This window comes from Cololabis saira, chromosome 1, assembly GCF_033807715.1.
Source record: "Cololabis saira isolate AMF1-May2022 chromosome 1, fColSai1.1, whole genome shotgun sequence".
NCBI classification, from domain to species: Eukaryota; Metazoa; Chordata; class Actinopteri; order Beloniformes; family Belonidae; genus Cololabis; species Cololabis saira.
Genome location: NC_084587.1, coordinates 9,211,109 through 9,227,869, shown reverse-complemented (window position 1 = coordinate 9,227,869; position 16,761 = coordinate 9,211,109). Strand labels below are relative to the sequence as shown.

The following is a 16,761-nucleotide window of genomic DNA, read 5'->3' as shown; positions in this document are numbered from 1 at the left end:
ATTTTCTACCACGAGAATATCGACCATGAGAATGGATGCGCGCTCATGCTCTCTGCAGGACGCGAGGCAGCAATGCCAGCCGCCCAGGCATCGAACCAGCAACCTTTACAGAAACTAATCGAGCTTCTAAAAACTGCTTTGAATGAAATTTGCACCCACAGCGAGAGAAGATGAGTTCAGAGAAGCTGTGTGTGATGGAGGCGCCTGGCAAAGGCAGGACCGCTGAAGATTAAGATTAGATGTCTGCAGTGTCACTTTTAAGTGCTTTTTCCCTCCTCAATTTGGCAGGAAAATATCCTGTTCTCAAACATCCCCCCTCCATTTCTGTCGTAAACTTGATGCATTTCACATCCACGAGACCAATTTCTCTAATCATACAGCTGCTGAGAGACTGTGAAAAATTAACTGCTATGTTGGCAACTGCGAACACGTCCAAGTGGCATCCTGAACACTCGAAAGGTGGCAGTGCTCGTAAACTGTAACCATGGAGATAAAATTCATTTTCTCGCTTTCACCCTTCACAATGTTAGTGCAACAGAGGTTTCAGACAATATGAGTGATGAAAATGCATAAATGATCATCACCACATATGGTTTGCTATGGAAAGATAAACACTTTTTCCTTTTTTACACAATGTGGCCAATGGAGCACTGAAATGTGAATTAATTTCATTTCATTTCATTTTTATTTATTCCGATCATGGAAATATGCACAAAAAAAAACAAACAAGTAAAATGACAACACAATCAAAAGCATATTCCATAACCAGAAAGGAGCAGGAAGAAGAAAATCTTATTATACCTGCCCCTCCCTCAAAACAAAATTGAACAACAATAACAGATGGTCTGCACAATTACTTAGTTAATATCACAATGAAAGAAAAACAAAAAAAGTAAAGATAGATCGTCTGTCTCCATACGCATATATTATAAATTTTGACTATTTAATCCATACATTGCTATTTTTTTCTCTTTAAATTTCTTTTTAAACTGAAATATGTTTATACAGCCCTTTAAATCATAATGTAATGAACTCCATAAATTAATTCCAACAATAGAAACACATCTGCTTTAAAGTTGTTCGGGCAAATAGATGTTTAAAATTACATTTTCTTCGACTATCTTCATTATTTGAACTGAAAGTAAACATGTATTGTAGGTTGTAGAAGTGTGAGTGCCACGGGGGCCCGACCGACAGGATGGAGAGACACGGAGTTTCGTGCAGAACCCTTTTTATTTTTCACCACACACGTGCAGAATTACCTTCTCACACAGCATCAGCCAGCAGCTCCTCTGAACCCTCGCTGCTGTCCAGCTCTGCCTTATAAGGCAGGCAGGGTGGAGAGCTGCAGCCACTCAGGCTGATGGGAAACAGGTGCGCGTGTCCGATCAACCTCTCCACCCTGCCACACACCCCCAACGCCAACCTCGAGCCGGGGTCCGTCCGGCTGAGCCTACTCCCCCCCCCGCCCCCTCGGCGCGGGAGAGGAAGCCCGGAACCCCCCGGGCCTTCCTGGTCGGGAGGCCGCCCTCGGCGCCGGGCTGACCAGCGGACCGGTCGGGGGGGTCGTCCCCGGCGTCGGCCCGACCGCTGTGGAAGCCGCTCTCGGGGCCGGGCCCATGGTGGCCTCGGGCCGAACGGTGCGTCCAGGACCACCCCCTCCTCCGTGACGCGACCCCCCGCCAGCTGCCAGTGCGCCTCCGGGACCGCCTCCTCCACGGCGCAGCCCCGTTCTGGAGCTGGTGCGTCCAGGACCGCCTCCTCCGTGACGCAGCCTTGCGCGGGCTGCCGGTCCGCCTCCAGGACCGCCTCCTCCACAACGCACTGCTCTGGCCGCTGGTCCGGCCCCGTCTCCGCGGGACCCGCCGTCGCTGGCGGCTGCGCCTCCCCAGCCAACTCCGCCTCCGTCTCCGTCTCCGCCTCCGTCCCAGGAGCCGTCGCCTGGCGGCCCGCAGCTTCTGCCTCCCGGCCTCTCAGCTGCGGCGCCACCAGCGCTGCCGCGGCGAACCTCAGACGGGGTGCAGGGGTGGGTCGCTCCGCGGGTCCCGCCGCATCGGGAGCCGTCGCTTGGCGGCCCGCAGCTTCTGCCTCCCGGCCTCTCAGCTGCGGCGCCGCCAGCTCCTCCCACGCTGCTGCAGCGACCCTCCGGCGTGGCCCAGGGGTGGGTCGCCCCGCGGCCACGAGCGCCTCCATCCTCACCAGCTGCTGCTCGCCCTGCTCACGGAACATGGCTGTCAGGTCCGCCATGGCCTGGGCGAGCGCGTCCAGGGCCCGCTCCGTGCCCCTCCTCCCATCGGGCCCCACATTGGGCGCCAGTGTAGCAGTGTGAGTGCCACGGGGGCCCGACCGACAGGATGGAGAGACACGGAGTTTCGTGCAGAACCCTTTTTATTTGTCACCACACACGTGCAGAAGCACCTTCTCACACAGCATCAGCCAGCAGCTCCTCTGAACCCTCGCTGCTGTCCAGCTCTGCCTTATAAGGCAGGCAGGGTGGAGAGCTGCAGCCACTCAGGCGGATGGGACACAGGTGCGCGTGTCCCATCAACCTCTCCACCCTGCCACATAGGTTTTCTGGTAATGCTTTACATTTAGCTGTGTACATGATTGTGAGTGTCTGTAACTTAACCAAATCATCGACTTTCAGTAATCTTGATTCAAATTCAGAAAGGTAAACAGTAAGCAATGACTCAGTGAAACTGACAAGAAGATAAAAGAAACAGGATTATGTAGGAACAAGTAACCCTGATAGACTGTCTGATGGAAAACACTCAGAAACAGATCTTTGTAGATGAATGCATAAATTATAATTGCTTGTATGCACATGGACAAGCACGACAGATGTGGATAGATGAGGTCAGATTAAACATGGGGGTGCACAGGTGACGGAGCAGAGTTATGCACCGATAAACCTCCCAGGGCGCAGACCTCCCCGAACCCTTGGGCATACAAGGACTGGTAAAGTAAAACACTTGCCTAAAGCTTGACTTCTGCTGTTGCGTAGCACCTTCACACAGATCCTCATCGATTAGGAACAGCAAATGCTGATGAAGAGATGCGTGACGCCTCCTGCCTATAAAAATCAATTTCCTTTGCAACTTTGCACTAAGGTGCTAGTTGTAATTGTTGCTTTTTGCTGAATTATGAACACAGGTACATGATTCACTGGAAACTAATGACAACTGTTCTGTTTTGGGTAGCTGAATGGGTTTAGGGTATTCTTGAAAACAATTGAGCTAAGCTGTATTACTAAGTTTTCTAAATAAGACAATACAAAAGGAGCCTCTTCATAAGTTTACCATCACTGTATACATTTAAAAATAATGCATTTAAAGGTTTTCAGATTAGTTTATAATTTTTGTGATATTTACATATTTCATAAAACGCTGAAATTACCTTGTATTTAATAGCATCACACAGAAATGCACATTTGTAATCACACTGTCTTTATTTTCTGTGTTAAAGGGTATGTTTGATGTCTTTAAGATGCATGAATACATTTTTCATCACAGTTTTGGTCCAGAAATTCAAATATCTGAAAGTCTGTCTCTAAAATTGGATTTGATTTTATTATCAGGACTAGGTATACCCAGGCCCGCCCCTTCCTATACGCAGACTACGCACATTGCGTAAGGCCCCCGACGGCCAGGGGCCCCCAATTGCCTGAGGGAATTTGCGGAGTTTAGGCAAAAAACGTATCCTCCCACTATCTGAGTACTACAGACAGACCCCTCGCCACAGCTGCTGCTACGGTATTTGCGCAGTGGTGCGTTGTGAATCCAAAAACGTAACTTGACGTTCAATCTCATGCGTGCAGTAGGTGCAGCAGCCAGCAGCTGTTTGTTTACGTTTACGAGCCGGCGACCGAGCCGGCGCTAAAAAGAAAACCTAGTTCAGAGTTACAGTAGTAACAGTCACACCAACACTGCAGACTGCAAAATGAAAAGGATATATCCTTCAGGGTGCGAAAAAAAGAAAAAGAAGCAACGGAATGATGAGTTGCGTCAACAACAGTCAGGTAACCAGCCAACGTGACTGCCATGCAACTTGCAGTGTTGCAGACTAGTAACGTCAATGTCGTGTTTTTGTTTTTAAAGAGGAATTCCACAATTTTTTTATATTTTACTATGTCATCAGTGTTACTACTTTATTTTAAGAGCTATGTGCAGTCAGCCTGTAGGTTTATTAACAGTTTATTATTTATGTCAGTGTCAGTGGTTCTCAAACTATGACCAAGAGCCTCAGTAAACATATATCTGTATTTGGCCACATACTCCAATCTCAGAATATGTTGTTCCAGGAACCTCCCCAGGAGCAAAAAAAAAAAAAAAGAAAAAAAAAAAAAAGAAAGTTTGCTGAGAAAGATTTGCACCACATTCTCTGGAGTTTTGGTGTAATATTCAATAAATGTTTCTACCTCATTCTGATGTGTTTGTCTACCTACTCTGAATATGGATTTTAACTGTTTTTAAGGTGAGAGAAACCCTGCAAAAACACTGGCCAAAATCAGTCCAAATTGGCCCAAATCATGCCCAAATTGGCCCAAATCGCCGCGGCCACAGGATGGGCAGCGGCGATTTGGGCCAAAAAAAATATTTTTTATATTAAATGTCCCTAATAAAGGTTTAGGGTCAAACGTATTTTTTCTGAAGGCTAAAAAATTATTATACCGGATGCAAATATAGCCTACAAACAAATAACCTTGAACAAATTGAGAAGTGCGTGACGATTTATTTAATTTTAGGGGGACCTCACTGATGACATGTTACAAAGTTGAGCGGCTCGTGCATCAAAGAGATAAAAGGGGGTGAAAAAGAGGTGAGTAGCCTCTAGCTCTTCACTCACCTCTTTTTCCCTCCTTTTTCTTGCCTCTCTCTTCTCTTAGCTTGGATACTTCACAAACGTACCAGAGACCAGCGTGAGTTGCAGAAGATTATACGAGTGATGGGTAAAGAGTTGAATCAGACTATAGCTGACAACGACAAGCCGTTCTCGTCTAGCACTCGCTGGCTGTCTAGATCAAAGACCCACAATAAGATTTGGGTTGAATGGAGACACACAATTAATAAACACAGGTCCCTAATAAACGCCTGATGATTCGATCGATTTAAGCAAATAAACGGCCGGGCCTTTATTTGGTGTTTTTTTATGGTAGTCTGCATTGGGATTGGGTCCCGTCGGCTCCCTTGGGACCCAATGCAAATCTTGCGGGAGCGGGCGGTTTGAACTTTGCTGCAGGCGGGAACGGGCGGCTAAAAAAAACACTGCGGGATCGGGATGTAGTCTAGCGACAAGATGGAAATCAATGACGGGGAAAAGAACCTCAAACAAGGTCTTTACAAAACAAAGACAAAGCAAGGCAAGTCAGATATTTGGAGAAACTGTGTTTAGTGTCTGTTGGTGCATCTTGGAAGAGAGATGCAGGGATTGGGACCACAATCGTCAGCAACATTCTCTTCTCCACAGCAATTTAATGGCTAAGTGATTAATTTGTTAAATTAATTTGTTTCATTCGTTAACTTTGTTTATTTTATGTTATTTATTAGTGTTATTTGAGCCATTCACAGCCTACACTCGTTGCTTTTACCTCAATCATATAATTGATGCTGCGCAAAAGGCGAAATAGCTTGTGCGATGATGACAATGATGGATTTGCATCTAACTTTCAGTCAGGTGCCTATGAACTGTCAATTATCCATCAAGCTCCACAATGATCATGTTAACATTAAATCAGATAGATTTGTCTAGAACATTTCTCTTGCGGGATGGGAGGAGACACAAAATCAATGCATCTCTATTATTGTGCGGGCATGAATTCTAAGAGTTTTGCGGATGCCGGCGGGAATGTAACACACACGTTGCGGGTGCGGGCGGTAATGGTCAGAAATTCAGCGGGAGCGGGATGAAGAAAACAGTCCCACGCAGGGCTCTACACCCTTTGAAGAGGTCTAGCAGAGATAAAGTGGGAGAGCCTAACAGTGCACTACAGCGGACCACTCGTATACGGGATAGCATTTGGGATCTACGTTGCGTGTATATGTAGCCAGAACATTTTTGATGCAAAGATGGAGTTGATTGACTTGTTTTAGTTGGTTCTCACACTTGATCGTAGTTATTTGCGTCGCTCTGTAATTACACCACCGGACACTAGATGGTACGGTGGCCAACAAGGGCCAAACGCACTGCAACGGCCTAATGCGTCTCAGTTAAGGAAAACGGCTTCAAGTACAGAAACGATTCAAATTCACAAACTCAAAACGAGGTACAAAAAGAGGAACGTGGTGCAAATGAAAAAACGTGCTGCAAAAAACAAAGACAAATGCAGCATCATCAAACGCGCTGCAAATAGAGAAATGATGCAAAGCATAAAACCATATAAAACGAGAGCGCCCCCTGCAGGTTTATATCATTTTGTGCTTTGCATCGTTTCTCTATTTGCAGCGCGTTTGATGATGCTGCATTTGTCTTTGTTTTTTGCAGCACGTCTTTTAATTTGCACCACGTTCCTCTTTTTGTACCTCGTTTTGAGTTTGTGAATTTGAATCGTTTCTGTACTTGAAGCCGTTTTCCTTAACTGAGACGCATTAGGCCGTTGCAGTGCGTTTGGCCCTTGTTGGCCACCGTAAGATGGCGGTAGGTTCTTTTGTGCAGTGCTGAGCTTCCTCCTCTTTGCTTCCTTTATGTCGTTCAGACATGATGACAGAGCAAATAGGGCTCTGAGCTGGAGCTGATGAATGTTGAACAGCAGAAATAAACATATTTACAGCCTGGTTGACAGCTGGCTCGGCCAATGGGTGGCTGTTATCACTTCCTCAGCCTCTACGCCCGTTTCGTTGTGTTCTCATGAAATATCAATCAATCTAGTAAGGATTTTCTTCGGGTATGTGCAATGATCTAATGACAAAAGGGTTTTAAGGGAACAGCTGAACACAAGAAGATTGAGGCCTCAGTAGATCTGGAGGTGAGCAAATGAAAACTGGGTCTTTTCTCAAATGAACTTTGGGGGTCAAATCAAAAGAACCGGTTCTGCTGGTTCACATTTGGACTGTCTGTTCAGTTCCTCTACAATAGACCATGTATTAACCCCAAACCTCAGAAAATGAGGTCCTCACAACTACATAAGGAAAGTAGTAAGGAAAAACTCCAGATTAGCAATAATTAAAATACACTGATTACAACTTACAAGTGAAACTAATTACATCTTGACTGTCTCTATCCATCCTGACCCGACCTGAAAACATGGCTGGGTCCCTGACAAAAGGCCCTTCACCCTTAGCAAAGCACTTCTTTTTAATGTGTGAAGAGTAGAATGGCTTCCTCGGCATTAAACAGGCCATTACCAGGCATTGATTGCAGTTAATGCCAACGTCAGACCACATTAATCGCCCCATGCACCCATTCTGCATGTATCCCATCCTCAACATATATTCAGGATCATTTAACAAGCTCTGAGGAAAGTGGGGAGTTTTTTTTTGTCACCTCACACCTGCAGAGTTTAGTTCAGCCATTTGAAAGTGGGTGCTGGAATGAAGACGGCGTTAGATGGGAGGCACTAATGGGATGGGTTTTGTTGGCGCTAACGTGACAAAGGGAGCGGCAGTTAGACAAAAACCACGGCAGCAAGGTCATTCAAGACTTGTCTATTTGGAGCATTGATTTGGAGAAAATAGGCAGCAATTTCCACAAGCCAATGTAAGAGCGGGGGAAAAATGAGATAGAGGACAAGAATGCAATACAATATAGCAAGGAGCAAAAAGGAGAGGAGATGGAAGGCATGACCGCGGTGGAGATGGAGAGGTAATGAACAGAATGGATGACACGTCAATGAGCCATAAAGAATAAGTAATCCCGCAAAGCTCTACCAGCTGCTCCGCTCACACACACTTGTGCTGAGCCGTAAATGTTCAACAGAGACAAGATGGCCCACTGAAGAATTGTTTCCTGTGTGTGCATCACATTACGCTCCTGTTTAAACGACTCGCGGCACGTCCTGAGTCTGTTCATCCCGGAGGCAGAAAACACCTCGGGCCGATTAATTCCCCTCGTCGCCTCTGAAAGGAAATGTTGGAGTCATTTCGCACAAGCTTAAACGTCTTTCACACCTGATCTCATTCTGGAGCCACAAATCAGCAGGAAGGTCTGACTCTCGGGAGTTCTTGCAACATCTATAAAACACGGCCAACAAAACAACTGAAGCCTTCATCAGTGTTGAAGTGTAATTATCATTTGTTTCATTTATAACTTGTACAATAATGATGCTCTTTTATTAATATACTGTGCAAAATGTGAATTAAAACAAAGGATGGAATGATTTGCAAACCATATTTTGTTCATAACAGAACAAAGAAAACATAATAAATGTGTTAAGGAATATAAAAACACAAGGCTACTTTTACATTTGATGGCAGAAACATGTCTCAGAAGGTTAAACCACAGTCCACATTAGGGGTGGGCAAAAATATCGATATGGCAATATACTGTATCGCAATACTTTGCCAGCCTATTGTTATATAATAAATCATGTTTCAGACCTGTTATAAATCCAGTACGACTTTACTGTATACTGCACGTGGGCTTAAATAATATTGTTATTTTTAATTTCATTTTATGTAAATTATGTGAAAAACATGTGCAAATATTATATATATATAATAAAATTGTAACTTTAGCCTGTATAATTACAATAAAAGAGCATGGATCATTTGAATTACATTGTTTTGACTGAGTTTGTCCCATGAATTATCTATATAATCTAATGCAGTGTCTCCCAACCTGGGGGTGCGCCAGAGATCTCTGGGGGGGTGCGTAACTTTGTCTGCTTTGAGGATATGCAGTTGTACAAATTATATTTGCGCATTTTAAATAAATAAAAAATCATAATAACACACCTAATGGAATACTGTTATCTAAGTCTGTATAAACCCACTTACCGTAGTATTTTAAAATGACTAAAATATATTTCTAAATTATTTAGCAGGATAAAAACTTAAAAACGTATTATTATATCATTATTCAACATTTAATCATACTACTACTCCGACAGGTTGTTCAAGGAAAAATGTTAAACATTTTTGCTCTCATATTAAGAGACATTTTTCAGAAATAATTTTATGTCCTTGCAATTATTTTTTGTGCGTATTTTATACATTGGTGACACAAAATGAAGGTGAGAAAAACAAAGTCATCTGTATACAGGGTAAACCAAAGAGAAATGTATCAAAAAAACATAATTAATGTTCATTTTTTCAATTAAAGATTTGTAACGAATAACTTTACTCTTTTGGCGCTAGTACGTACGGGTCGGGGGGCAAGGCTGGTCTTAGACACAAGTAGGGTGAGCTCCAAGGAAAAAAGGTTGGGAACCACTGATCTAATGTATGTGCAACTCAGATTTTAAGATGCTTTAAGATAAGTTTTCAGCGAACTATGTATAACATTGCTATATATTGCAATATCGTATCGTGACTGAAGAATTGTGATCTGTATCGTATTGTGAGGTCCTTGGTGATACCCCAATATGACCAGTATTTTCAGTCAGTGGACGGTTTGGACCACAGGCGGGACAGTTCAGCACCCAGAGTCTTCTACTACAAAGCCTTTGTGTTCGACTTTACCTCCGTCCATTTAAAATGAGCTTTGGCCCGGACCTCTGGATCTCTGGCTGAGGTTCACATGCAGCTTCTTCTCTACGTGTTGCAGCTTTGACCCGCATTTGAGGACGGCCCAGTGAACTAGCGTCTCAGACGGTGATGCCTGGAGCTGTTCTTGAGCCCGTGCAGCGAGCTCCATCGCAGAATCATGTCTGTTTTTATGCTATGCAGCTTAATAGCCCGAAGCTCACGGGTTGTTGATCACAGAGGTCACAGATATTCCTCCGGATTCTCCGGATCATTTGATGATATTATGTACTTCAGATGATGAGATATTGAAAGCAATTTTACACACCGAGGAATATTATTCTGAAACTGTTCCACAATTTCTAGACATACTGTAGTTTGTCAGAGATTAGTGAACATTTGCATGCCGGTTCTCATGAGACACTGAGACATCTCTGAAATCCTGTTTTTACTTAATCATGTCACAGATTGAGTACAAAGGTCCACATTGTTCCTCTCCCTACATTATTCAAAGCCTTAACCATTTTACACTTTTTATTTTTACAAGAACATTGTTCGGAACTTGTTTCAAAATTTGTAGACTGATTTTTTTTCCTTTTTATGCAAATTGGTGAACCTCTGCCCATCTTTACTCCTAAGCCACTCTGTCTCTATAAAATCTTTATTTTGAATTCAAATGTTATATCCAGTCATGTCCCCAACCTATTACCATTTTTATCTCATGTTCTTCAGGCATATTTACGTTTTTTTTTGTGGCTCGGCCTTTTTGGAAGCACGGCTGAACATAAATACTTTTCTGAGGATCACATTAGCACATTTGTTGTATTTGATCCCCTTGGGAAAAATCATCCAGAGATTTCCTGATGTCTCTTACCACATGTTTGCGGATGATATTCAGCTGTACTGCTCTTGTAAGCCTACTGAGCTCCACAGGCTAAATTCCTTAGTTCATTGCTTGGTGGAGATTAATCAATGGCTAAGTGTGAACACCTTGCAGCTAAACGTGGACAAAACTGAAACCCTGGTTATTGCCCCTGATGCCTCCATTCCTGGGATTAACCAGTATTTGGGTGACTTGGGCCAGTCTGTTAAGCCGAGCCTAAGAAACCTGGGTGTTGTGTTTGACAAAGACATGTAATTAGTGCAACACTGCAAACAGCTGACAAGGAATTGCTTCTTTCATCTGAGGAATGTCTCTAAACTCAGGAAAATGTTGTCGCAAAATGATTTGGAGCTGGTCATTCACGCATTTGTGTCTTCGCGTTTGGACTATTGTAACAATTTGTTCTCTTGTCTAAACAAGAAGGAGCTGTCTCGCCTGCAGCTAGTGCAAAATTCTGCAGCAAGAATTCTGACCCGCTCTAATAGGAGGTCACACATAACCCCTATTCTTAAAGCTCTTCATTGGCTGCCAGTTTCCTCTAGGATCAGTTTTAAAATTCTGGTTTTAACTTTCAGAGCTTTGCATGGTCAGGCTCCACCTTATATCAGCGATCTGATCCAGCCCTAACCCCAGCTCTCTGAGGTCCGTGGACCAGAATCTGCTGATGGTTCCTCGTACTCGCTTCCGGACCAGAGGAGACCGATCCTTCCAGGCCGTTGCTCCCAGGCTTTGGAACGATCTTCCACTCTCTCTGCGTTCCATGGAGTCTGTTGACTCCTTCAAAAGGCTAAAGACCTTTTTATTTGTGCAGGCTTTTGCCTAATTGTCTTGGGGCTGTTATGATCGTAAATGTGTTGTCTTGGCCTTTTAATCTTAAACTTTGTATGTATCTCTTAACTGTGTTTTTATTTTAATTGTGAAGCGCTCTGTGACCATTGTCTGTGAAGGGCGCTGTACAAATAAAGTTTACTTACTTACTTACTTACTTACTTACCTACTTACATTTACATGCATGCATATATATACATATATATACATATATATATATATAAATATATATATATATATATATATATATATTAGGGGTGGGTAAAAATATCGAAAAATCGATGCCTCGCAATTATCCCCGCCCTAATTCAATATCGATTAAAATGGCGACGATGGCAAGCGGAAAATCTTTCCGATCAGACGTTTGGATTCATTTTGAATTCCCATTTAAAGAAGGAACACGAGAAACGGACAAAAGTAGGGTCGTGTGTAGACATAGACATACACATAGAGGACGCAAAGCGCAGACCGCAGCCGGCGATCCCATTCATTGTGTACTGCTACCACAAGAGCGGACCGTGGTGGCAGAGCGAGAGGGTGCCTGCCGAGGTGTTTGCGCCGCGCCTGCCTGCCCCAATTGAAGATTTTTTAATTTCACCGTGCCGCGCTGTGGCGGCATCTCGGCCGACTCTGTGCCCTACCCGGCGGTGGGCACAGCACAAACTCTGCTCTATGTGAAAGCACTGGCAGCTTAAGTTGTGCCAGGCAGAACTAAAATACAACAGCAACATGACAAACCTGTGGATCATGTTGACACAGAACTGTCATGTGTTTTTTTTATTTTAACTTTTGTACTACAGTACAAATGCACAAATGAGCCATTATGGTGCTGTTAAGTTTAATTGCTCAGTTAATTTTTATGTGAAGTAACAAGCCACGTGTTATACGCATGAAAATAAAAATAATGAAGAATTGCCAACAGGTATTTGTGTATTTCTTTTTAAATCAATATCGAATCGAAATCGAATCGAAACCTAAAGAATCGAAATCGAATCGTCAGGTATTTAACAATACCCAGCCCTAATATATATATATATATATATATATATATATATATATATATATATATATATACATACATACATACATACATACATACATACATACATACATACATACATACATACATACATACATACATACATACATACATACATACATACATACATACATACATATATATATATATATATATATATATATATATATATATATATATATATATACATACACCTACACACACACACACACACACACACACACACACACACACACACACACACACACACACACACTGTAAGTGTGAATTAAAGCAAAAACCTGTTGATGGCGGAGCTGAGCTCGTCCAGGCGCCTGGCGTCCGTGGTGGAGCTGTTATCCAGTTTAGACAGGCTGTCCATCCTCTTCAGAATCACCTCCAGCATGTCGCTGATCTTCCTCAACACCCCGCGTGACTCCACACTTCCCAGCACTGAGAGGAGAGACGGATGAAGAAGAAAACCCAGGAGGTGAAGGGAAAGCTGGGCAGTGACTACATAATAACTGCTGTCCTCAGTATTCTGGCACTTTGTGTGTATGAATGTTGGTGGTGGTCGTAGGGGCCGTTAGGCGCGATATGGCAGCCACGCTTCCGTCAGCCTACCCCAGAGCAGCTGCGGCTACAAAACGTAGCTACCACCACCGGTGAGAATGTGTATGAATGAATAATGATCTCTGTAAAGCGCTCTGGTTACCTTGAAGGGCGCTATATAAAACCAAGTCATTATTATTATTATTACTTGTAGATTATTACGTTGACCGGCTGTAATCCACGACTACACTGCTATTTCAACTTTGATCTCTGTCCACATTACACAACCATAAATCATCCAGAGTCACCATACTTGTCGTAAAGGGGACAACATTCAGTGGACATAATAAACATAATCGACTCACAGCCACGTTTGCTTCAAACTAACTTCCCATCATGCAGCACTTGCAGTAACCTCAAGTGTGCAGCTCCATACTGGTCCACTTAAATATGTACGAGCAGTCAAAGATATTATGTATATGTCATTTATGTCTCTTTTGTTCTCAAACACAACTCATTCAATTCAATTCAATGTATTTGTATAGCGTCAAATCATAACAAAGGTCATCTCATGACGCTTCACAACACAAAAAACAGAGATAAAAGTGATTAGATATAACACATCATAAAATAATGTATAAAAACATAACCCTCCGAAAAAGATCAGCATCAGTGATAAAAGTGATCAGATATCACACATCATAAACAGTTTTAAGCCTACTCTTAAAGGCAGAGAGTTGTCTGCCTCTCGGACCAAGAGTGGAAGATTATTCCAGAGTTTAGGGGCCTGAGATTTGAAGGCTCTGACTCCAGTTCTGCTTTTGGAGACTGTAGGAATCACAAGTAATCTAATATCCTGCTAGGAATCTAGCAGGATATTAGGAATGAGCTCTTGGAGGTAGGATGGAGCCCGACCATTCAGGACTTTATAGGTGAGGAGGAGGACTTTAACTATATTCTGGATTTTACAGGGAGATAGTAAGGAGGCTAATATTGGGGTGATATGGTCTCTTTTCCCAGTTCTTGTTAGCACACGAGCGGCGACATTCTGAACCAGCTGGAGAGATTTCAGCGTTCACTCACACACACTGATACACGTCACACACTCACCAAACTGCACCCATCACTGTCTTGTCTTGTCTTTCCTACATTTTCACGTTTCACTTTCGATGATCTTAGTCCTCTTTGGAAGAATTTTTCATTCTTTTTTTGTCCTTTTCATGAGTGACTAATAAAATATGTAGTGATGCACTGAAATGAAAATTTGTGGCCGAAACTAAAACCGAAAATAATAATAAACACTTGGCCGAATACCGAACAATACCGAACATGGTTCTTCGCAGTTTTTCATTTATTTTGCCAATTTTTTCACCATTGCATAAATCAAATAAATTTGATTTAGGCATGCTTTTAAATGAAAAATATCTTTTACAAAATTACAAGGTAGAAAACATTTGTTGAACATAAAAAACTGAACATTTTTTAATTTCCCCAACATTTCTTAAATATTCCAGCAGACATTATACCAGCAAAGAACAATAACTTAAAATAAATAAATTAGCAAAATACATTTTGGCCATCTTTGAGCTTACGTTAGGCTTAACTTACTGAACATTGTAACATAGGCCTTAAAACAATAAAAATGCATTAAAGCGCTCAGGGTTTTTTATCATTTCAAATGATAAATCAAACTTGTAGCTGAAAGACTTTGCAGATGTGCCCCCTCTAGATATTTGAGCAGAACATTCATTACAAACAGCCATTCTTGTATTATTCTTTGCCACTCTAAAATACTTCCACACTGCTGACATGTTTGCACCATTTCACTCCACGCTCTCTGCTGTTTGATTTCGTCATCTAAACGCACCTGTAATAGATTGATTTATGTTGTTTTGGTTCCACCTGCTGGTGAATGTTGGTAAAATTCTTATGTGGTTAGTTTTTTGTTGGCCAACACTTTATGTGGTGCGCAACCATTACGGGAGTGTTATGTGGTTAGTTTTTGGTTGGCCAACGATTTACAGTATGTGGTGCGCAACAGTTACGGAGCGGCCAGTCTATTTATATTACAACGCCGTTATTAATTGTTCGTTTTTTTTCCCACTTATTCCACCGAACACCGAAAGTGTTTTTTTGCCATTTTCGGCCGAACAATTTCGGTTACCGAACAATCGGTGCATCACTAAAAATATGCCATACTGTCAAGAACACACACACACACACACACACCCATACACACACACAAACACACACACACACACACACACACACACACACACACACACACACACACAAAAACCCTTTGATGTGAAATGAAAATGCCTGTATATGTGGCTTTTGGGTTTCACCAAACCATTAATCTATATGCAGACAAGGAAAAAAAGAGAAGAAAGAAATGGGTGGCTCAAAGCTTTGACACAGACTTCAAAAGATGCACTCTTCACGCTGAAAAAGGGTGGAGACGAGTCAGTTTCCGGCTCCACCCTAAAAAGCAGCTTCTGTGAACACAGCTGTGAAACTGCTGAACTGTATCTTTGTTGTGTTTTGACTCATGAAAAGTCACAAATCTTTTATTGAGAGCTCTAGAAAATGTTTCCACATTTGAAAATGGGAAGACTGTCTCCTTTAATGTGTACTAATTCTATATTTCCGCAAAAAAAGGTGAATTTTCTGCTCCTGAAAGCCCACCGGCACCACTGCTCCTTCTCGCTCAAGCCCGTCTTATTCCTTCACCTCAGAGTCTCGAAAGCAAAGGTTTAATTATCTCGCACCGTAGCTCGTACATCTCCAGCTTGATCTCTTCTGCCCGGCGCTGTACGCTGATGTCTCGTCATAATCTGGGTTCTGATCAGGGCAGAATCTCTGGTGTCTGAATGTGGGCTTATCTTTCTATCCTTTGATACCCTTTGATTTGATGCGAGAGTGATATTTCCACCAAGAATACGAGCCGGGAACTAATTATGCCGAGGTGCTTGGTGTCTTCTCTCGTCTTGCTCGAAGCGTGCGCTTGAAGGCCGCTCTATTTCTTTTACCTTGCCAAGGTAAAGGGGAATGGAAAGCGGAGTCTATACATGTGGGTGTAAAAAGATGAACCCGCTGGCCTTCGGAGTTGAAAAATGAGTCATAACCGCCGTTTCTCCTCAGAGTTCTGGTGGCATGGAAAGAAAACATAGCAAAGAGAGACATAGTGCATTACAGCGGTTGATTTAGTGCTCACATTTAGCTTGAGACTGTTATTCAGTTAGTTGCACTGCAGTAATTTAAACGGATTATTCCTGATTTCTGAGTTAATGGTTATTTGCCGAGGCAGTGTGTACTCTTGGTCTTCTGAGGGCTTTTGTTGGCGTGCTGCTGAAACCGCAGGAGCAACGCCGCTGAGCACACGCGAATGGAGGGACGGCCGGGGTCGGGAGAACAAGCGCCGGCTTCATAAAAGGTCTCCCAGACCTCATTAAGACAATTGGACCGCAGCAGCCGGTCAGAGCGTGTCTGGATGGAGCCATTACGGCTCAAAGTGAAAGCTTGAGAGATAGAAAGGAGATTCTGGTTGTTTCGCCTTCAGTAATACTTTTTTGTCCAAGTCATCGTTTTTAAATGCTCATAAAAGAGAAAAGAAAGAAAGGAAGATTGCGGCTCATTTAGCAGACAAAAGCCTCTTCCCCTGAACAAGGAGGCACAGTTCATCCTTTTCTTTCCAACCTTCGGCTAATCATAATAGGTGAGTCATGAAGTAAAAGTGACAGCAAATCATGTTTTGTAAATGTAAAGGGGCAAAAGCAGGAGCCGTAAGTGGAGCAACAACAACCCGAACAACAGAATCATAACATGTGGAACAATTTAACCCGCTATTATGATCATCTGCA

The 16,761-nt window shown here is 42.8% G+C and overlaps 1 protein-coding gene across 1 annotated transcript in view; it reads right to left on the bottom strand.

Annotated features, from left to right (window-relative positions):
• Positions 1-16,761, bottom strand: part of LOC133456470 (alpha-1,6-mannosylglycoprotein 6-beta-N-acetylglucosaminyltransferase B-like) — a 293,267-nt gene that overhangs the window by 182,191 nt on the left and 94,315 nt on the right. The window contains 1 exon segment of the mRNA XM_061734986.1: positions 12,649-12,799. Within this exon segment, the coding sequence (XP_061590970.1) occupies positions 12,649-12,799 (151 nt within the window).